A 23,504-nucleotide genomic window follows, 5' to 3' on the forward strand; every position below is an offset into this window, starting at 1 on the left:
TCCTTCACTGGATTCTGCTTCCACTGACATAAATCAGTAACAGCTCAGCAGAACTCAGTCCTACTGCAATGTCAGTGTGACCTGTTCAGATTAACTCCTACAGGCAGTCCCCACCTCACACTCTCCCACATCCCAGCTTGTACCTCACCCACCTGCAGAGCATCTCCAAGGCCTTTTTTTCCATAAATGCCAGAGTAATCCCAGCCAGGTCAGTGATCCATGGACCTGCTGTATCTGGAGTGTGGGAGCATGGGAACCTCCACGCAGCTGTGGAGAGGCTCTGGGGAAGTGCATGAGCTCTGCGTTTTACCAGTGAGGCCCTGTGCTCAGAAGAGGTCTTCCCAGAGGCAAACTCTCCCACCACAGCCTAATATGGCTGGTTACATGAACAGAACCCCTTGTGCTCCCTCCTTCTCCTCCCCACAATGCAGTGAGTCTTGCAGGCTGCAAGAGGAAGAATTGGAGGTGTCTGATGGAGTCATGCTGCTCTAAGTGCTCCAGAAAACACTGCAAGGACAAGTGCCTCTTGGGGTGAGATACAGGAAGAAGGGAGACCATGGGACTCCATGCTTTGTCTTGTGGACTCATCTACTGCTATTAGTTTTTCTTCTCATGTAGCAAAGGCACTGCGATCCTAAGTCTTCCCTGATCCTGTGGGGAACAGTTATTTGAGAGGCCAGTAACAGGAGCAATGTCTATCACACAAAGACCATATGTGGGCTATCCCTAAAATGCTCCAGAATTTTTCTAGGGATGTAGGGAAACAAGATTATTTGCTAGTTTGGGGAAAAAGTCACTCAGGCTTCTTCTAATGTCATTGGAAAGTATTGAAGCTGAACTCTCTCCCTCCAGATTAAAAAGCCTATTGCCATTGGAGGAATGGCAATTAGAGTGCCTCTTTGGTAGCTGATGTGGGCCATCCTTCCCCAGCCACATGAGAAGGGGCAAAGGGAGATGGTTCTGTCCCACACCGCAGAGGTGTTGCCAGGCAGCAGATTTCCCCTTGGCGTTATGTTCCCAAGCTCCAGGCTGAGCCTGAGCATCCAAGCGGAAACATGCTGCAGCCCTAATGCCCTCAGACTAGTTCCCATAGCAGCTTTTTACCTTGCAGCTGCCCAACAAAAATAAAGACTTCATGGAGCTTTTGCTACAGAAATTGCTGGTGTGTGAACAGCCTGGCCAGGCCCTTGAGCAGTATCTGCCTCCGTCTTGGCACTCAGTATCTTGGAAGTTTGAACGCAGCCAGCTTTCTTGGCAAGTGTTTTGGACAAGCTGGCAAAACCCCTGCAAGCAGCATTCAGCCCTGCCGTAGTCTCATGTTGAGGTACATTGCCAGTTTAGGGACGTCCACATTCATGTTTTCTAGACAGTCTTCATGAGATAAAACACAGCAGGCCTTTGTTAAAATAACAAAACCCACAGGCTGAACAGCAGAGCAAGCACAGATTTAGTTTTGGGGAGTTCAGAGGTCTCATTGAGAAACGAGGAGCTCACACAAAGCTGTTGGATGCCACAGCGCTCTGTGCTGCTTCCAGGCAGTTTTGAACCATAGGGTGCTTCTGTGGGCCTGCACCTCCTCCAAGGAATGGAGGTTGCTCTTCCACGCTCAAAGCAGAAGACACAACAGCATAACATCCCAAAGTTGTTGCTAACTCACACTACTGACGAGCCCGTCATGCACATAGCTGTGCTAGAAAAAGTAAGAAGAGGGAAAATGGAGGAAATGGGCTCTGCAGATGGTGTAATTCACAAAAAAGATTGCTTCTTTAACATCCAGCCCTGTGGGGTTCAAGGTGCCTTTTGATGTGATTAGTGCACACAGGCAGCAATTAGCACAGGGGGTGGAATGAAATAAGAGAAACATGTTCGGTTTCTTTGCTTCTATATAAAGGCATATATGAAGGCAAACAATGCAGTAACGATACTACTTTAACATCAGCCACTCTAGATGTATAGTATAGTACTGAATTAGAGAAAAGATTGATTCTTTTGTCATTAGCACCGGATGCAATGCTGCCATTCATAAGCAAAAAGGAAATCAGACCATTTTATGCTCATTAATGGCAGCTCTTGGCACAAGCTGTGTGCTCCTGCTAGCCTGAGATTCCCAGAAGTAATTTTACATTCATTTTCATCTTGCAGGAAGAAGAACCCAGTTGCTTAAGGGCTTACCTGCAACAAGCACTGTTGAAGAAAATACAGCAGCTGGTGTTTCAGTTTATAACTTTAATGTCACTGTTTCTCCATTGTCTTCTGAAGGTGTTGCAAAACTTCCTACCATAGTAAATTCAAATCCACTTACAGAGGCTTTTGATATTGAAGCAAAAGGAGATCTCGAATACAGGGTGAGTTTTATGTTTGGCTTGAGCAATGTTCAGTCATGTAGGCTGATGTTTCCTGGATTACTGAGTACCAACAGCGCACAGTGACTCATCTTTTATTCAGAAAAGAGTTGCAAATGCAGACTGTGGTAGTATTTGGACATGCTGCAATAGATATGACAAATGAGTAGCAATAGTCATTATAACTTTTAATTGCATCTAGGCAAAAACCATCTTTCACGATAATTCCATTTATTCTGTGATAGAAGAATGGGATTTTGGGAAAATAAGAGGTGAAGAAGGACATATAGGACCCACTACTCTTTTGAGGATTTATCCATAGTTTTTCAACTTAATTTATATGAAGTCACTGTGAATTTAAAGTGGCTTAGTTAAACCACACACAGCTTCTGTTTGGCCACTCTCACCTAGAATTAAAATGAATTTGACTCACTTCCAAAATAAAGTAAGCTGAGTCAGATCAAAGTCATATTTAATTCTGAACGAAGGCTGTGACACATGAGGAAGTTATCTTGAGGTAAGAAGTTATCCCACTTCCACAGATCTGTGATCTATTTCTGTCTATCGCGTGCTCTCGTCCTATGGCAAATGCAAAGCAATTTCTATTACTTCAGGGTAATTTTCATTGCAGGATAAATTAGCAAGTATTAGCTCACATTTGTCACTGGTAATGAGTGTTCAGACGCATGATAATGTGTCATCCCATTGTACCTTGCTTGTATGTCTAAGCCTGAACAGTGACACTGACGTGTGTCTTTAAAAGATACGGACAGACACTGAGTAGAGACTTACAAAGTTAATTTGAATACATTTTTCTGGGTGTTTCCAAGGAAGTTCAGGTTTTCATGGAACTGATACAAGGGCACTTTTCTTGGTCGCTTTCCTGATGTATCTGAGAGAAAATTTGGGGAAGTAAGACTGTGAGCCCAGGCAGTTGCGGCTCATTGATCCAACCTGCCTGGGGGAGCTGCTGCTCTTCCCGGGCTCCCACCTCCCATCAGAGTACAAAGCTGGGTTGTGCCAGCCTGGTTCTATAGCTGCTCCCCAGCCAGATTAGTGAAATGGTCAAAAAACCTCTCAAAAAACCCTCTTTCACCCGTGAAGCATAGGATGTGGCTGCACAAACACCTGAACTGGCTCAGCTGAGGGGATGTAAAAGGCAGATGGAAATGGATACATCCTTTAAGCTGGCTTTGCTGACAGAGAATTCATCATGTGGGAGTCCCTTCCTAGGCTGTATTTTGGCATTTTGAATGGAAGCTATCCTTTCTGCTGCAAAACGTAGCCCTTTTTTATACCTGCTTGCTCCTGTCCCGTGCCCTCTCTATACTGTGCAGCACAAGCATTTTATATTGCTACTTGTTCAGTGGGACTGACAAATTAATCTGGAGGAAGAATAACCCTGCAAATAGATAAAAAGCCTCCCTTTGATTTTTTTTCATGGCAGGGATGATGGAGAAATTCTTGTTCTAGCACAGTACAGAGAGTAACACAAGGATGAAAATGAAAGGTCAGGAAAGGTACAGGCTGGAGACTGCTTCTTCCAAAGTGCCAGTTTATATCCATTTCATACCACAGACCCATTACCAGAACGGCCTGTGAGGACATGGTGTGTCTTCCTTGAATTGTAGTTGTTTTCAGAGTTTCCTAACTCACTCAAGGGACTGAAACAAAGAGCTTGGGCCAGTGAATATCAGTAATGAGAAAATTATAAAGCAAGCTACGTATGAATTCTGCAAACTAGCAGTTGAGGGCTAATTATAACTCATAAGGCAAGGATAAATACATGAGTGTCCTTAGTTCGTTTATTTGATGAGCATTGGTACTTGTAACTATTTATGCTATGTTGTAGCAGATTGGTACAATATTTTGCAAAAGTAATGTAATCCAAAATGAGATACCTCAGTGCTATCTACTGCCATTAAATCTTTGCTAAGATACAGAAAAAGGAAGTATTCCATGTATGAATTATGGGGTTTGCAGATCAGCTAAGTACCTGTTAGCACAGGCTCTTCTGTATTTATGAAGCACATTTACTCCTGTTGCAGTGAGCCAAGGCAATATCACATTTTTTGATATGTTTTGAGATTTCTGAGAAAGTCATAGTTTCTGAGATCTGAGCCCTGCCTGTTCCTCCTCACCTTACTCTTGTCTGAAGAATCCCATGGGCAGAAGATGTGTTGAATGCATGAAAACATACTGCTGCCTGAAACTACCTTGATGCTGTGAGCGATGCTCCCTCTGCATCCCAGGAGTGAAGGGAGGAGCAGGGAGCAGTGAAATTCTCAGGTGGAACAAGGGGTAGCCAGTTATGGGGTGACTCTAGACCCCCTTTCATGAAGTCTGCAGCTGCTTCAAGTGTGCACAGTGCTGTCTTTATCAGTAAGCATTGCTCCTACCTGGAGAAGAGGTGAACCGTGGCTCACAGCCTACTCCAGTGACAAGCTGTTCTCAAAAGCAACCTACAAAGAGATCATCTAGATTCACATCTTCACTTGCAAGGTCTCTATAAAGGAGGGTGGAAGATACGTATTTAGGCAGTCTGGCTGTAGTTACAACATCAATGAAAATATTTGACTATGAACTGGAGGGATAATCCCCAGAGCACATAATTTCTGCTTAGAATTGGACGGTTTCTCGTTTTGCATTCATTGCATCTGTTTACTATATTTAGATCTCCAGCAAATATTCATTTTTGCAGAGCAGCCTTCTCATTGGTGTTACAAGATTTTGTAGAATGTTTTTTCTGAGTTAGCATCACTTTTATGGGAAACTTCTATATTTGCATAATATAGGAGAGAAGGAGACTATCCAGGACACAGTTTTCTCCTGCAGTATTGTAACAAAAAGACCTACAAGGTTCCAGAAAGCAGCTGTTTTACATACCAGAAGGCATAAAACGTTTGTGCTTCTGTTCACTCTCCTCCAACTGTCTTTGTTGATTGGCTCTGTTTTGGCTTCGGTCTTCTAATTGTGCTGACATAACTTTTGCATTTGTCCTCTGGCCACGGCATCTCATCTAAAATCAATGACTTATTTCATTGTTCTCCGTCTGCATCCTCTCCAGGCTCCTCTACTCTGCAGTATTGTGACTACACTGACATACTCCTTGTCACACACACTTGTGAGCCCCAACTCTTCTCCTTCTCCAGTTCCACAGTACCCCCGCTACTGGTGTTCAAACTTCAGAGTTTTTTTAGCTACATAGCAAATTTAACAGTCACCTTTTCCTTTCTTGTCCATGAAAGGAAAGTTCTTGTTTCTTTTATTAGTTTCAGCAGAGTAACTTGGCACACAACTTTTAGCATCCTGCTGTTGCTTTGGACTCATCCTAAATCCAAAATGAATGTATTCAATGTTTTTTTCATGGAATGTCAGTCTTGTGCTTGTACATCTTCTGTGTTAAGAGGTGATGTGCAGCGTTGCAAGTCTTTAAAAAAAAAACCCAAAGCAAACGTTTGCCTTACCAATCTTACAAAACTTAAGCCCTATGTTATTTTTTAATTCGTTCAACATTTTCACCAAAGAGTTCAGGTCGCTCTCTCATACAGTGTGCTCATGCAGGTCCCCCCTTTCTATGTTTTCCTGCAAGTCTTCTCCCAGACACAGCTTATACAAGGAAGGGGCTGGTACCTGCTAGACTGTACAGTCTCCTGCCCACACACTCCTTATTGCAAGTAAAAGGTTTTCCCCCTCGGGCTCCTGACTCACAGAAATAGTGAAGCTGTCCTTGTATCTTGCAGGGCTTCCTCCCAGTTTTCAGTCCCATCACACCTTGACTGCTCCTGGAGCTTGGTGTGGAAAGGTGAGGACATGGCACAGACAAGTACCTGCAAGATGTAGTCCTGGCCTTGAGGGCAAAGTGTTACCTGTGAGGCAGGACAGCTCCTTCGAAGCTTTCTCCTCCTCAAACTGTCCCTCATACAAGAGGTCACAGAATCAGCCAGGTTGGAAGAGACCTCAGGGATCATCGAGTCCAACCGTTGCCCTGACACCACCCTGTCAACTAGACCATGGCACTAAGTGCCATGTCCAGTCTTTTCTTAAACACATCCAGAGATGGTGACTCCACCACTTCCCTGGGCAGCCCATTCCAATGTCTAATAACCCTTTCTGAAAAGAAATTCTTCCTAATGTCCAACCTGAAGTTCTGGGACAGGAATTAGCAGGGCTCATTCGGAGAGCTTTAAACTAGATTCGAAGGGGGATGGGGTAGTAGCTGGGCTTGCACCACTGGGGCAACGCTCTAGTGTTGAGGTAGACCAGGAGGCCTCCCATCCCCCTGGGGTGAAATCGGTGTGCTCAGCTCGCGCCCTGAAATGCCTGTACACCAATGCACGCAGCATGGGGAATAAACAGGAGGAGTTGGAAATCCGTGTTCGGTCGGGGGGCTATGATCTAGTGGCAATTACAGAGACTTGGTGGGATGCCTCACATGACTGGAATGTGGTCATGGATGGCTATGTCTTGTTCAGGAAAGACAGGCCGCTAAGGAGAGGGTGGAGTTGCTCTTTATGTGAGTGAGCAGCTAGAATGTATTGAGTTCTGTCCAGGGGCGGATCAGGAGCGAGTTGAGAGTTTGTGGGTGCGAATTAAGGGGCAGGCTGGCAGGGGTGATACTGTTGTGGGTGTCTATTACAGGCCACTGGATCAGGATGAGGACGGTGATGAGGCCTTCTACAGGCAGCTGAGAGCAGTCTCGCAATTACAGGGCCTGGTTGTCATGGGGGATTTCAACTACCCTGATATTTCCTGGGAGGCCTACTCAGCCAGCCATCTCCAGTCCAGGAGGTTCCTCCAGTGCATTGATGATAACTTTCTGATGCAAATGGTGGATGAGCCAACTAGGAGAGGAGCGCTGCTGGATCTTATCCTCACTAACAAGGAGGGTCTGGTTGAAGAGGTGAAGGTTGAGGGCAGCCTTGGTTGTAGTGACCATGAGATGGTAGAGTTCAGGATCTCATGTGGCAGGAACAGAATAGCTAGCAGAATCGCAACCCTGAACTTCAGGAGGGCCAACTTTGGCCTTTTCAAGCAATTGCTAGGGGAAATCCCATGGGACAGGGTACTAGAAGGTAAGGGGGCCCAAGATAGTTGGTTAGCATTCAAGGACTGCTTCTTCCGAGCTCAAGATCAGAGCATCCCAGCAGGTAGGAAGTCAAGGAAGGGTACCAGGAGACCTGCATGGTTAAAGAGGGAACTGCTGGGCAAACTCAAGTGGAAGAAGAGGGTGTACAGATCATGGAAGGAGGCGCTGGCCACTTGGGAGGAATATAAGTCTGTTGTCAGAGGATGTAGGGAGGCAACTAGGAAAGCTAAGGCCTCCTTGGAATTAAACCTTGCAAGAGAGGTCAAGGACAACAGAAAGGGCTTCTTCAAATACATTGCAGGTAAAGCCAACACTAGAGGCAATGTAGGCCCACTGATGAATGAGGTGGGGGTCCTGGAGACAGAGGATAAAAAGAAGGCGGAGTTACTGAATGCCTTCTTTGCCTCTGTCTATACTGTTGGAGGCTGTCCTGAGGAGCCCCGGACCCCTGAGGCCTCAGAAGAAGTCAGGATAGAGGAGGAATCTGTCTTGGTTGATGAGGGCTGGGTCAGGGACCAATTAAGCAATCTGGACGTCCATAAATCCATGGGCCCTGATGGGATGCACCCGCGGGTGCTGAGGGAGCTGGCGGAAGTCATTGCTAGGCCACTCTCCATCATCTTTGCTAAGTCGTGGGCAACGGGAGAGGTGCCTGAGGACTGGAGGAAAGCGAATGTCACTCCAGTCTTCAAAAAGGGCAAGAAGGAGGACCCGGGTAACTATAGACCGGTCAGCCTCACCTCCATCCCCGGAAAAGTGATGGAACAACTTGTCCTTGGTGCTGTCTCTAGGCACATCAAGGATAGGGGGATCATTAGGGGCACTCAACATGGCTTCACCAAGGGGAAGTCATGCTCAACCAACTTGATAGCCTTTTATGAGGATGTTACCCGGTGGATAGATGATGGTAAAGCTGTGGATGTGGTCTATCTCGATTTCAGTAAAACGTTTGACACGGTCTCCCACAGCATCCTCGCAGCTAAACTGAGGAAGTGTGGTCTGGATGATCGGGTAGTGAGGTGGATTGTGAACTGGCTGAAGGAAAGAAGCCAGAGAGTGGTGATCAATGGGACAGAGTCCAGTTGGAGGTCTGTGTCTAGCGGAGTCCCGCAAGGGTCGGTACTGGGACCAGTTCTATTCAAGATATTCATTAATGACTTGGATGAGGGAATAGAGTGCACTGTCAGCAAGTTCGCTGATGACACAAAACTGGGAGGAGTGGCTGACGCACCGGAAGGCTGCGCAGCCATTCAGAGAGACCTGGACAGGCTGGAGAGTTGGGCGGGGAGAAATTTAATGGAATATAACAAGGGCAAGTGTAGAGTCCTGCATCTGGGCAAGAACAACCCCATGTACCAGTACAAGTTGGGGACAGAGCTGTTGGAGACCAGCGTAGGGGAAAGGGACCTGGGGGTCCTAGTGGACAACAGGATGACCATGAGCCAGCAGTGTGCCCTTGTGACCAAGAAGGCCAATGGCATCCTGGGGTGTATTAGAAGGGGTGTGGTCAACAGGTCGAGAGAGGTTCTCCTCCCCCTCTACTCTGCCCTGGTGAGGCCGCATCTGGAATATTGTGTCCAGTTCTGGGCCCCTCAGTTCAAGAAGGACAGGGAACTGCTAGAGAGAGTCCAGCGCAGAGCCACGAAGATGATTAAGGGAGTGGAACATCTCCCTTATGAGGAGAGGCTGAGGGAGCTGGGTCTCTTTAGCTTGGAGAAGAGGAGACTGAGGGGTGACCTCATTAATGTTTATAAATATGTAAAGAGCAAGTGTCATGAGGATGGAGCCAGGCTCTTCTCAGTGACATCCCTTGACAGGACAAGGGGCAATGGGTGCAAGCTGGAACACAGGAGGTTCCACTTAAATATGAGGAAAAACTTCTTTACGGTGAGGGTGACCGAACACTGGAACAGGCTGCCCAGAGAGGTTGTGGAGTCTCCTTCTCTGGAGACATTCAAAACCCGCCTGGACGCGTTCCTGTGTGATATGGTCTAGGCAATCCTGCGCCGGCAGGGGGATTGGACTAGATGATTTTTCGAGGTCCCTTCCAATCCCTAACATTCTGTGATTCTGTGATTCTGTGATTCTGTGAACCTCCCCTGGCGAAGCTTGAGGCTGTGTCCTCTTGTCCTGTCGTCCTTGAGTTGCTCCATGAAGCCACATCTTTTGGTCTTTCCACTCTGTTTTTCTCACATTTCTGCCGCTGACAAGAAATGTGCCGGCAAGTAGATGATGTAAAATACTCACTGCTTACTAATGGAAAGCATCCCTTTACTTGTATTCACTTGCATAGACTATAACTTACATCTCTTGCATCATGGTCTAATAATAATTTTTCCTTTTCAGGTTGTTACCACAGGAAACCCTGTCTTAGATTATGAAACTATGCCAAAGAGGTTTGATTTACAGATTTTCGTTGAAGACACAACTGGGAGAACTGACCTTAACATACTAACTGTCCAAGTAACAGATAAAAATGAACGTCCTGTATTTCGAGGAAATATGGCAATTCAAAGTAAGACAGTAGTGGTATTTGAAAAGAACAATACTTGAATAGATGACATCAGATTAAAGAAAAAATATAGCTGTATACAGCGCCTGTAGCTAAAGTGGTCTAAGTGTTTTCCATTAGGAAAACAAGGGAGGAACAGGACACTTTTTATCAGAGCTTTATTTTACATGAATATTTGGTATGCTTCATCTCTGGCAATGCCCTTTTAGTTTTCTTGAAGCTTTGACCAAAAATGATTTAACTATTTTGAAGCACCTGAAGAATTATAAGGAAAAAAAAATTTTTTTATACCAATAAATATATATGTTCTTTTTTTTGATGAGATGAATACCTACCTGAATGTATGTATTAGAAACTTGAAGTTTAGTGGGGATATAACCATTGAGTATGGGCACATGTTTAAGTTTTGTGGAAAAATGGACTGATTTGGAGAAGCAAGAAAAATTTAAATTAGTGTATATTGTGTATGTGCAAGAATTTCTGAGGGAAAATGATAAAAACATTGCTCTGCCAGTGTTTTACACCTGTATATTGTATTTGCACCTGCATATGAGAAATTAAGTGGAAAATCAGTTTGAAGAGTGAGATCTCAGAGATTGTTGATCTATGGTGGTGCAAATGGAAAGAAGCAAAGAGTTCTGCCTCCTGCGTGGGGCAGATGGCCTTAACCAGGTTTACTTTCAGACCACTAGCAAAAGTGCAACAGGGAGGAGTTTACAGTAGCCTTAGGAATGAGGCTGGGGTGTCTGGACCCCGTCTGTCAGTGCAGGCTTTGCATGCCGTGCAGTACCTAATACAAGTGACAACGCCATCAATAAAAAGGACAGGAAATAGTTGTCTTACTCTCTGAGCAATCTTATTTTGTTTATTTACTAATGAGAAGAACCCGGAAAAATTGTACCATGAGGCGACAGAGTATAGCGATGCATTTATTATGAGTTCACACACAGACAGAACAGTTCAGGTAGCGTGTAAAAATGCACTCTTACTATTTCCTGAGGTACTGAGAGGCCTGTTTGAAGTCTTGACATTCCAACAGCACTGTATGGAAGAGCATTCAATAATTCAATATTAATTTTTTTTTTCTATCTGAAAATATCAACCTGTGTTCTGTTTGTGGTAGGTATTTGGAGCTGACTACTGAACCCCTCCGAGATCTGGACTAGCAGCAGCATTACACAGGCTGCGACTTGCAGCCTTGACTTCTGCCTGTCACCCAGACGGGTTCAGCCTGGGCCCGCTCAAATCCAGCCCGCTTCACTAGTGCCTCCGAAGCACATTGACGTTCCTGCTTCCATACAATCCTTAGTTTGTAAAGCAAATTAGCTTCCCCTAGGGAAGAGGCTGTGTCATCTTCTCAGTGTAGCTGGTGTCTTGCATATCATGGGTGCTGCTGGAATCTAATAATAATTAGATGTGACACTTCAGGGGATCGGCACAGCATGAAACACACTTTACGTGGGAGCTTGTTACAAATAAGTGCATCAGCTTAACTCTCAGCTAGAGCTGCCATAAATTGGTGAGCACAGATGTCTGGTCTGTCTAACTGTGTGACTTTAGTTAACAGTACCAGCTACAATTAGACACTAATTGCGCATTCACTGGTTATGAAAAAGCATCTCCCTCTCATTAAACTTTATATTCATATTGTTGTCCTCTGGGAACAACTCATTACGCTGCTCTGGGATTCCCACAGCTCTGATGAGAAGCAGCCGTCAGCAGGGGTCACAGTGGAAATTAATAGTCCAGAAACAGCAGGTCCAGCAGACACAAAAGGGCATAAAGCAAATAATGTGATCTAAAGATCTGTTGTTCTGTTAATCGCTGTCCCCAAGGAGAGCTAAGCCTGTTGCCAGTGGCCCAGGACGGGATGGCCCAGCTGTGAGAATTCCTGACATAGAAAGAAATACACCTTGTACTGAATTAGCACCCTTAATAAGGCAAAAATTTAAGTCAGTGCAGACCATCCACTGTTTATTTACCTCGCAGGTGTAAAGGAAAAGCAGAGATTAAGAGGAAAGGCCCTGAGCTGTCCTGGCAGGGCACAGGGGGTGGACAGGGAGGGGATGGCGACAAGGACCTAGCACAGGGCTACATTCTCCCCATCTGCATAGTAAAGGAAGACACAGGTGTAGCCCAAATGCGTCATTTTACTCCATACCCTGTGAGCAGCTCAAGATAGGCCATATGTAGAGATCAGTCTTTCTCCCGAAGGCACAATTCATATTGCAACTCACAGCGATGGTTGCCTGTTAACAGATATGCAATTGGTTTCTTTTTCTCTTTTGAGTATTTGTGCTCTTTGTGATGATTTTGGAATTACACTTGTGAAGCAGCAGGCAGTAATTGGTCTGGACATCTTCAGTGTATTGGTATGTTTGCTGCTGTGCCCTTTATTCTTACCCAGTTAACACTGAGTACACTTATATCCATGCAGCTGTAACGATCTATGTCTTGGAAGGAACACCTCCGGAATGCATTTACCAAGTTGATGCAGCTGATCCTGAAAATGCTGAACTCAAAGTAAGTTGTATTAAAGAAAAAAAAAACAGAGATGATATAATCCACTGTATCTGAAATGCTAATTGCCAGCATCTTTCAACAACTTCCCTTCCTTATCAGGAAAACAGGAAAAAAGAAGCATTTTCAATAATAAACTAAGAAAACCCAGCCTCAATGTTTGGACACAAATTGTAATTTGCGTTCTCAGCCCTCCAAAATTAAGGGATATTGAAGGCAGAGTTTGATATAGTTAATCAGAGATACAGTAGAAATTGTCTCCTTTTTTTTTTAAATGCCTTGCAAAACATTTCTTGTAGATGAGAGTGACTAAAAGGAAATTAAATTTTTAACCTTCTGTATTGCAATGTAAATTCTTTTAAACGAGACAGGAAGGAAATCGCTTACAAGGCAACTGAATCTCAGCTTTTTGACAATCACAGGGCAAACTGTGACCTTCAGTTACGAAAATGTGTTAGCTGATCTGAAAATACTCTTAGTATCAGCAAAAATTTCTGGAAAGTGCTAAGTTTGTTTGTAGACAGGGGAAAAGCAACTGCACTTACCTAAGAATTGTTTTGTGGCTTTGCTTTGTTGGCTTTGGCTTTATAAAAGACAGCACATTCAAGAACTGAACCTGAAGATGCTACTTCAATGTGTAGCATTATTCAAGAGAGCAATTACCTTGAAGTCCATCCTCAGGCTTTGCCCAGACAAACCACCAAACCCAAGCTGATGAGGAGGGAAGCATAGGCCTGGGGTTTAGCTCTACTTTGTTCCTGAAAGCAACGGCAGTGAGTTCCACACGCCTTCTAACCCCTGACAAAGCTCAGACATAAGAAGAAGCTGCAAATATAGAAATGCTGGGCAACAGGTAAAATAATATTCCGGCGAGGGAATTTAGAAAGATCAACTGGCAAAAAAATTGTTAATTGTGATCACTTAGCTGCTTTTTTTACAGCAATTTCAATTAAATCTATCACTGCAGAAGGCAAGTTGTTTCGCTCAGCTCTCTGTACCTCCTGCTTTTTCCCAAAAGGTAACATGAGAGCAGTTGCATCCCCTGGACAGATCTGCTCAGTGGATTCTGCAGATTACTTGTACGGTGCATGAGCCTCTGATGTTGCGTACTTCAGATTTTATGAGTATTATTAACACCTGCACTAGCAAAGGAAATGTCCTTGAGGGCTCATTGGTGATGGCCTGGCAGAGGCACGTGGACGGTAGCAGGGAGGACGTGGTGGGTGTGTGGTAGATACCCTGCAGCCGTGGGGATCAGGGTGCTGCTTTTCTCCCTGCTGTGTAGGGTGCCAGAGTGCTCAGCTCCCGCCTGCACCCATGCACTGGTGCAGTACCCATTTGTGTTGTGCAATGCACAAAGCAGCCGCTGCTACATGCCATGGCTGAACAACCACGTTAACACCAAGCTGTTGTGAACACCTTTCAGCCTCACACCCTTGTGTACTCCCTAAAAGTCCACTCTCCCCTCCTAGGCCTCTCCCATCGTCTGGACCCCTAAACTTCATTGCTCCTGCATGGCATGTCTTATGCCCTCCCAATCCAGCCTCATCCCTTCTTCTCTCCCTTCTCCTTTGTGCATGTGCTCTGCTGTCACCACAAAGCCAGTTCTTGCTTCCCGCGCTGTGGCTCTGCTCGCTGGCCTCTATGTGAAATTCTCATTGCAGAGCCGGAGTTCACAGAGGGCTTTAATGTAATTCAGTGTCGGTGACTCTCTGCTGGCTGTCAAGCAAAGCACGTATGACCAAGTTTGAGCTACTTCAGCTCAGATGATTAGGGCTTTTGCTGGCATCTGTATGTCAGCATGTCTCAATACACAAAATTTTGAGGCAAATATTGTACTATAACTTGCTCCATTTTACAAGGCAAGGAATGAATGGAGGGTTGTTTAAAGATACCAAGACTAATTTCTTGCTCTCTTCATTTCAGTATTCACTGCTCCCTGCATCAGTGCCATTCTTGGTCTTGGAAAGTGGAGCCATTTTTTCCACAAAAGAATTTGATTATGAGAAAGATCCACATTGGTGAGAATGTATTTTATTCATGTGGTCTATTAGCTTACAGTAGGCAGAGAAATGTTTTCCTACATAGCCACAGCACGATTCTTGTTTGTTTTCTTATTTAACAGTTACTTTTTAAATATAACAGTGACAGATCCAGATGGACTCAACTCGACTAAAACAGTGAATATAAATATAATTAACATCAATGATGAAAGACCTTACTTTACCACGTGAGTGAAAAACTTCCGTTGTACTCAAAATGTAGATGTTTTCCCAGCTTTACTGATTTGGTACCAATGGGAGGGTGTAGTATAAGGACAAGAAAATATAACAACAAAATACTACGGAAAACAATATTTTCATTTTGCTATGATTCCTGTTCTTTTACTGTAAAGCTTTGCCCTCATTTCCCTCTTTTATTCTTATTTATATTCTTAATAGTTTCAAGTTTTCCAGGCTCTGCCTTCATGCTAAGAACAGCCAAACCAACTTGTTGTACTTGTTAGCATTTAGAGAGGTTAAAGCTGTGCAAAGACCTTTGGACAAGTTCAGACAAAGAGATGAATTCTACCCTGTGTGAATACATTCATATAGAATTTCCCCTTCATGCAGATGTGCATCTCATCATAATTATGTTTATTCATGCAGAAATGTCTAGACATAAAAAGGTCTCACTTTTGATCCGCCTTCCTCTTCTTCCCAGACACTTACACTTGTAAACAATCCCGGTGATCTTTGAAACATTGTCAGCTCTTACTGTGTCGTAAGCAGGAAATAGTGTCAAAACAGACAAGTCAGAAATAGCTTTTGAAGACTAATGGAGTTTTAGTTGGAATCAGGAATATTGTTGAAAATCTGGAAAAATGGGAGAGAATGTACATGTGCCACCAACAGGCTGTTTTGCAGTGGAAAGCACGATGGACAATTGTTTCTGAAGCAGGAGCTTGACAATTATTACAGTCGATCTGATTCTGTTGTTGATTTACCTTTGTCACTTGCATGAGACACTGATTGGATTCAAGACACTCTCTTTGTGTCTTCTGATCCTGAGCTTCTGCAAGGTCCCTGCTGAGAATTTTGATGACGGCTGCCCTTCTGCTGTCTATGCAAAGGAGAAGACAGTGTAGCACCTGGGCCATGCCAAGAGATTTCCAGCCACTTGTTTGGAGCAATCTTCTGGGTGCTTTGTGGAGCCAGAGCCATGCATGCCTCCTGGGCTGAGGCCAAGGATTTGGACCTTCCTGAGTAAAGGGGTGGAGAATCTGAAGAAACAGAAGAAAGAAATGTTACAAACAGACATGGATTTTTTTTGTTGCTACTTATTTAATAATTGAACTTCATCTCTGCAATAATCAATAAGGTTAACAGCTCGCTCCACGTTACTGTACTGCTACAAGCAGGAGGAATCCTCTTCCCGGTGCCAACATTTGCACATTGTGTTCTAGACTGATTATTTCCTCCAAATGTTGCCATTTCTGTTTATTTATCCTTATATCTGGAATGCTAAAGGAGCTCTTTTAAATATTTATCTGCTTGTTCGAATTAGTGAAAGCTGCAGTGGCTTGATCATCCATAACACCTAAAGTCTAAGACTCAGTTCTCATATGGCACAAATAAGTCCTGGTATTTGCTTGAATCTTCTCCCTTTTAGATTGAAGCTACAGAGCAAAAAGAGCAGCTCAGTTTGTAAAGAACTTTAGATTAAATTATGCTTCATGAGCTGTCCTCAGTATGCACATATATGGCCTCTCCCCTGCTAAAATGTGAGCTGCATGCTGGGGCTACGTACTTTCTGACACTGTAATAAATAGTGCTGGGATGGGAGCTGCGGAAACTTGATGAGTTAGCAAACCTTCTTTATTTTCTCCCGATCAAAGCTGTCAAGAACAGAGTTTCAAAGGGTCTTTTTAATTGTTCCCATAGTATATACAGACACATCTGGTTTTGGTGTTCACAACACTACATTGGCATTCAGCCTTTGGAAATTCTGGCTGTTAAAATCAACAGAAAACTTGTGGAGTCAGGAAAACAAAGGAGAAGACAAGAAAACATATGCTTCCTTCACAATTACATTGCAGTGTCTAAAAGGTCTCCTTGAATCCTCCTGTAAAAAGCCATTGGCAGGTGGCAGACAGATGGACAACAGGACACAGCCCAGACATAGCTGTGTAGGAAATGGCCCCAACTCTTCCCCAGTTGTACTAGTACTTGGTGCTACAGGGATGTGCTCGAAAACATCACATTTCTTCCCAAGAGATCTGTTGGGGACGGGACAATGGCCCATGCAGGGCGCAGCGGGGCTGGTAGGGCTGTGAAGGTGGAGCTCTGGTGAGTTTGGTGTCCACAGAGAGGTCAGAGTTGTGGTCCCTGTGAGCATAGGGAGTTCCCTACTTAGAGTCAAAACCAGTGAGATCTGTCCCTCCCGTATTCCCCAGTGATCAGAGAGGCATTTTGGGGTGGCATTTTTGGTAGCAGTGAAGGAGATCTGTTGCTATTTGCTTTGTTTCTGAGTGACTTTGGAAGCAACAGGAGAACAAGGAAGGAAGAGATCCAATGCCAAGAGTGACATAGAAACTTAATAAATACACTGACTCTGCAGCCTTCACAAACTCCTTGTTTACTTCTGGCTGTAAGTTAGGTGTTTTTACTGGGAAAACGCTATGTGATTTCTCTCCTACATGCTTTCCTCTTTTCATATGAGCTGACAAAACAGTTGAAGATACTGTGTCTTCTTAACCATTTTTAAAATTGCAAGTGGAGAACTGGAGGCATGGGATCTTCTGTTCTGTCTCTGCAGTTCTCTGCTCTAATCGCTAAGTGCGCATTGATGTTGGTTTTCAGATGACAATGAAGGGCTCATACTTTTCTATACTGGAAACTATAGACTAGACAATTAACTAAGTGGTAGCACAGGAAATTTAAAATGTTCAAAAAGAATTCAGTCTTGAAACATACGCCTAATGGTTTTCTGAACTCTTGAGCACCTTCAATTCCCTTTGATTCGTAGAAGCAGATGTTTGTGTGTTTGTGTGTGTTTCAGTAGAGTAAGTAAGCCTTCATAACTTCCTTGCACAGTTTTTGTTGTGCTTGTCCATGCCTGCTTTTGTATGTGGTTCAAGTACCATAATTACATCCCTGAGTACCCATGTGAACACGCAACTGCAACCATTTTAAGCAATCCTGCACAATTGCCTGCCAGATTGTATCTGAACTATTAAACTCAGTTAATTCATGGGAAATTTGTGAGCACTGGCATACCAAACAGCAGCAGTAAAGAACCATTTTCTCTATGTAAAATCAATCAGACAGACAGATGTTGCTGGGAGTTCAGGGCATGTTTATCTGGTGGGCACCCACAGGAGTGCTCTTCCCTGCCTCCACCTACTGCCGGGGCAACTCAGATTTTTAGTAATACTGTTGTCCCCCAAAAGCCTCCAGCATTCATTCCAAAAGATGATTAATTACATTACTGCTTCTATTTTTGTTTTTCTCTTGCAAAATGAAGAATTAAAGCAAGTGGCTTTACCAGCTGATGGCTTTGTAGTGAGATGGACCGCATGACTTAACAGCCCCTTCCATCTCCAGCTTCCATGATTCTGTGAAAGTCAAATGGTTTTTACTGTGAAAAAGTTGCAGGGGAAGGACACTTAGTTGTGTGGCTATGTCATGCTTTATGACCACATACCAGTTCAGCTATTGCTACACGTCCAGCTGGCAGAACCAGTGATGGGGATATTTGCCCTGACATGCAAATAGCCATCTCTGAACCCAGCGTGGCCATGGCTCTGCTGCTACAGTTGGCTGCTCAGCTAAGTCTGTGATCAGCTGCCCTTGCAAACACAGATGTGAGCTTTGCTGAATTTTGTTTTATCTTGTAGAAGACAAAGAATCTACAGGATTCCGGAGGAGCAAAGCCCAGGCACCATTGTTGCCAATATAACAGCTAAAGATCCTGATGATGAAGACTCTCCCAGCAGACTTTTCTACAGCATCCAGTCTTCTGAAGGATATTTCTCCATAAATCCATGTAAGGCAAACAAAAATATGCCTTCTGACACCCAAAAAAGAGAGTGGCTACTTTGGAGAAAATGTTTTTGCCTTAATTTTAAATTGACTTACTTTATGCTGTGGCTACCACTAGAAATAAGAAATGCTCAGTACATTATTAGGGTCAAATTCTTTGGTCAGCTGACCAAGATTCAGTAAGATATCTTGAAGAAAGTAGACTAAAGGTGACTTATTGCCAAATATTGACTTATGGCTGAAGGGTGATGGTCCCTTGGGTGGAAGGAAGATTAACTGCCTTCTTTTTAATCTCTGAGGACTGCAATGACCCTTCTAGGGCTCTTGAAACAGCTGCACACAGTTAGACCATAATATCCTCTCTCCTACCTGAAATCTGCTCTAGCATTGAAGTGCACAGCAAATCTGCACCTCATCTTCATTGCTCAATTCATGACCCTCCTCATGAAAGGCCATCCAAGAGTCCTCTCTCTCACACTGGTCCTGTCTCCCCATGCTCTGTGGGGTGCATACACCAGCCCTGAGGCTTTTACTCCAGGGGTGGCATTCAGTGACTGCTTTGCTCCTTGTCTGCTATTGCTTTATAACATCTTATCACAGCTGTAAGAGGAGCCACACAACACAGTGCTGTGGGGGATCAGGATGATCCTTAAATGCTTTGGATTCCCTATGTCCTTTGGCCAGGTATTGCCACCCTCCCCCTCAACTACACTCCAAAAGGCAGAGGATATATACACTGTTCCTTTACCACCTTTGTGCTCTGGGAATAGTACTGTGCTCTGCCACAAAAACCTTCTCTTTTTGAACATAAGCTAACAGAAGTGAAAAAAATTATTAAGTGAATGGCTGACCAGAGCACCTGGCGCAACCCGTCACAGCTAAGAGCAGTTCTGTTGATGTGTGAGTAGATTTAGAGGTGCTGAAGGATGCTTGAATGATAATAGTAGAAAGTGAAGTGGTCTTACTAGCTAGAGAGCAAGGACAGCACAGGCATTAGCAGCTCATTGTCCTTGATGCTGTGTGAGTGCACTCAACTCTGACTTGCACTGGCTCTTTGAGAGTGTAAGGGAAATCTAACTGCTTTCCAAGCCCTCTGCTGAGGTGTATTTTTGAGCAATGGGTATCTACCCATTAAAGTCTTACACAGAATTTTCAGAGCCATTTTGTACCATTTAAAAAAAAATAACTAAACCAGCCATGATTTGCACAGAACAGAATACTTTTTATTCTGCTACATGTCTGCTGAGGTACCCTGTCCTCTTGCATGTACACCACAAGTGTTTGTTACTTCCTTCCATGGTGAGCATCTAACTTCTGGCTGCTTTCTGCCCAGCGACTGGAGTGCTGCAGGTGACTGGGAGAATTGACCGAGATGCCCTTCCACTGTGGCTCCATCCTAATGTTTCAGTGATAGTCCGGGTGGAGGACAGCCCCAGCAGTGGTCACACCAGTGAATTGGAGATCACCATCATTATTGACGATATCAATGACAACCCACCAGAATGCAATCCTTCTACCTTCAGGTATTGAGGCTCTTCATTGCCTTAGGGCTGCCTTGTTTCCCCAGACCAGTGTGCAGTCTAGGGCACATCAGTTCGGGTCCCCAGACCTACTACAGATAGAGGTTCAAATGGACATTTATCTTTAAGCCTTTAAAGGTTAGTGTTCACTGTGTCTTATGGCACAAAACTCATTTTTCTGTCATGTTCAAACTGGAAATTTGGGCTAAAAATATCTGTATACAGTCAGGTAATTTATTTATCTTTCTTTCAGATACCTAAACCCTTAGGATATCAGAGCCATGTGTTATAGAGTTACTTTTCTGATCCATACAGATCCATGCTCCTCCTTTCTTACTTTATGCTAAACTATGGGGAATCATTCACCAGTCAGTTCTGGAGTTTTATTTTACACTTCCTGATCTTCTCTTCTAATTTTCTCCCTGGTGACCTTCATGGTTTTTGTCTAATGCAATCTGCAAGGTCTTCAGAGCCCAGATCACCTCTTCTTATATGTGTCCTCTGTGCATAGTAACTTAGTCATGGACTTTGCTATGGCTATGGATTCTCTGAGACCTTTGTGATGATCAGGTAGTTTATATTTGCAGATGAGGACATAACATTAACTCCATTTTACAGATGAAGTGTGTCATAGAAAGACTGAAGTCAAAATTGTCCATCTGAAGTGTTTGATGTGCCTGGGCTCTGATCTTTCAGGGTACACCGCATTGCATAGTGCAGTTCTTCACGTGCACTTACAGTAATTTGACGGTCCTGCAGATAAAACTCCAGCATCTCAGGCCAAGAACCTATGCAATGAGGAATACCCGGTTAGTGGGTATCTGTTTAAATTGCTTGTTCACTATCTAATAGAAATGTCTTACATTTAAATCACATACTTTTACAAACTGTCAGGAAGAGAATCCAGTTCTTCAGAATGCTGCTTAGTTACATCAATGACTAACACAACAGTCTCTTTGTTATCTAGTGAGCTTAAATTTTGATATGAAGGAAGCAAAAATCTTCAGGGAAAAATGTGGTCAAATAAAGAACTAGCCTTACAGGGATTGCACAAGGGAACAAAATCAGGGCTTAATGATATTTCAGTTGGTTCTTCATTTTTTTGTATTTAATTCTCTTGATTAAAAAAAATTTAAATCGAAACCCTCTGCCCCCAGTTCCATTATGTGCATCACAGGGACCCTCACTGTCAACAGCAGGGCCAGAAATGCTACCTACTTTCACAAAACAGCAGTATGGTCCAGCTCTTAGTTAAGCATAAAAGAATGAGCTTCTCATCAGGAGAACATTAACATACTGAAGAAACGAATGTTGTAAAGATGTTTTAAAATGCTAATTATTAATTGAACTAATCTTGAACATTAAGATCTCGTGGGAGCTTCTGAAGGCTAGTTGAGTTCCAGGTTTGTCATTTGGATCTGGCTAAATGTTTATGTCCCGCCCATTGTACAGGGCTGTTACCCACCACAGCGTATGGATCAGATACTGGGTTGCTTCATCAACTGTTGCTTATTTAGATCTAGGATTTCACTTAGAAAATAAAGGGAAGTCAATATTTTGGCATGTAATATATGAAAAGTTCAAGAGGAGAAATGTAAGTTGCTCTGATGGGAAATATGTTTGTTTTAAACAGGAAAGAGGCAAATGAAAATACGACTGCTGGCACATTTCTTCTTGATCTTAGAAATTACTGTAAAGATATTGATGTTGATCCATCAAACAATCGATTTAATTTCACTGGATTATCTGGTTTTGGAAGCAATAACTTTGCTCTGGAGTCCGCTGTGTCTGGACGACTTGTGGTCAGTCGTTTGTGGCTTTATTTTAGATTGTCCCATTTCAGAAGTCAATTTATGAAATATTATAAGTTCTTTGAATTAATTGTACAAGAAAAAAGGATTACTGTAATTCATGTCACAGTGGGTATGATGTGGAGAATGACTGTTTTGACTGGATGTGAACTACATACCCTTTGATAGGATACTTTCTATGGGTTCTACAGAATTGGTGAACAGAGAACTGCTTTCTCCAGTTTTAAGTACATGTGCTAGATACGATTGAAAAAAAAATCCTTTTTTAGGGAGTGTGAAGCACCAACTTTGATGTGGATAAATAGAGAAATTTGATGTCATTTCATACCCATTTATTCAGGACAGACTGTGGAAGATCCATGCTATTCAGCATGAAGAATTGAAATACTTGAGAAATCCCACACTCAGTAATTACTTCGCAGCTTCATTGGTCAGAATTGTAAAACCACTTTGAGTGGTAAATTTTCACAAAAGTACGGTGGAACTTGTGTTCTTTTGCATGTCAAAATATGGTTTCCTTATGCTGATAGCTGACAGTATATTTGCATTGGCCAGAACCCCCACCAGTTGCTGGACATGTGCAATGGTAGTTGTTCTGTTGCTTTAAAAATAACTGTGGACAAATACAGAAAAAGGGAAGCATAACAAAAAATAGGTATTCTGTCTAAAAGACAAGAGTGCTACAGGAGCAGTAAAACAATTTTGTATGGCTTACTTTAATTTTTGACCTGAGGTATACATGTCAATGCACACTGCCCTTAGCTGCTTCATCTGCCACCATAAAAACCATTTTCATTGCTGCACAGGATAGGATTGTTGTCAGCCCTTTGATCACCATGTATGTATAATGTAACAGGCTGTCTGAAGTGTCCTGTCCCTGCAGGAATTTCCCTGTAGATGATAAACAGTGGATATTTGTGCTTTAGTCCTGTTGGCCTGGAGTTTAAGAAGCTCCTACAGAGAGAGAGTTCAGGAGATTAGGATTTAAATCTGAGTGAGCCCCCATTTAGTAACAACTTGATTCCTGGGTAAACACTTGTGGCTGAACCTGATACCTTTAGTATGTGTCTGCAGGCATGAGCTCAAGGAGTAACTATTGCTGTGTAGCAACAGCAGATTCTTGTTGAGCCAACCAAGGGCACAGCAAATCACCAGCTCATTACATACTCTTTGAGTTAACCAGGTAAAAGGCCAATATCTTATCATCCAAATAATAGACCTTCCTGCGCTTAAGGGGAAGATATTTTGTTGGCAGAAGGAAAGAGTTTTGAATTGCCAAGAGACACCAGAGTGTGAACATGTAGAAAAAGCCTGGAATTCAATCCTGTAATTGATTAATAGCCTATACGACTCTTATAGGGCAATTCAATATATCCAAGGAGAGACCACACTTACAGAATGCTGAAAAAAGTAATTGCCATCCTGTGTATTGTGACTTTATGTAAGGAAGTATAAATACAATTGTGTTTCTTTTTAATTTAGATGACTGAAAGTATTGATTTAGAAAACCCAGCTAATCTAGGAATTGAAGTTTATTCTTTGACTGTCAGGGTGCAAGATACTGCCCGTCCTAACTACTCAAGCAAGTATCCCTTTTACACTTCTTTTGATATTCTCCTGTGCTGTAACAGCATGGACAGAAGAATACCATATGTATTGTGAATATATGCATGAGAAATTTTCGCAG

General features: G+C 43.3%; 1 protein-coding gene across 1 annotated transcript in view; it reads left to right on the plus strand.

Annotated features, from left to right (window-relative positions):
* The window catches only part of CDHR3 (cadherin related family member 3), a 75,031-nt gene that overhangs the window by 29,679 nt on the left and 21,848 nt on the right, over positions 1-23,504 (plus strand). Inside the window, exons 3-11 of the mRNA XM_068400607.1 lie at positions 2,143-2,345; positions 9,778-9,946; positions 12,381-12,466; positions 14,390-14,484; positions 14,589-14,693; positions 18,342-18,490; positions 19,820-20,009; positions 21,640-21,808; positions 23,300-23,399. Of these exons, the coding sequence (XP_068256708.1) occupies positions 2,143-2,345; positions 9,778-9,946; positions 12,381-12,466; positions 14,390-14,484; positions 14,589-14,693; positions 18,342-18,490; positions 19,820-20,009; positions 21,640-21,808; positions 23,300-23,399 (1,266 nt within the window). The remainder of the gene's footprint in view (positions 1-2,142; positions 2,346-9,777; positions 9,947-12,380; positions 12,467-14,389; positions 14,485-14,588; positions 14,694-18,341; positions 18,491-19,819; positions 20,010-21,639; positions 21,809-23,299; positions 23,400-23,504) is intronic.

Source organism: Nyctibius grandis, chromosome 5, assembly GCF_013368605.1.
Source record: "Nyctibius grandis isolate bNycGra1 chromosome 5, bNycGra1.pri, whole genome shotgun sequence".
Classification (NCBI taxonomy): Eukaryota; Metazoa; Chordata; class Aves; order Nyctibiiformes; family Nyctibiidae; genus Nyctibius; species Nyctibius grandis.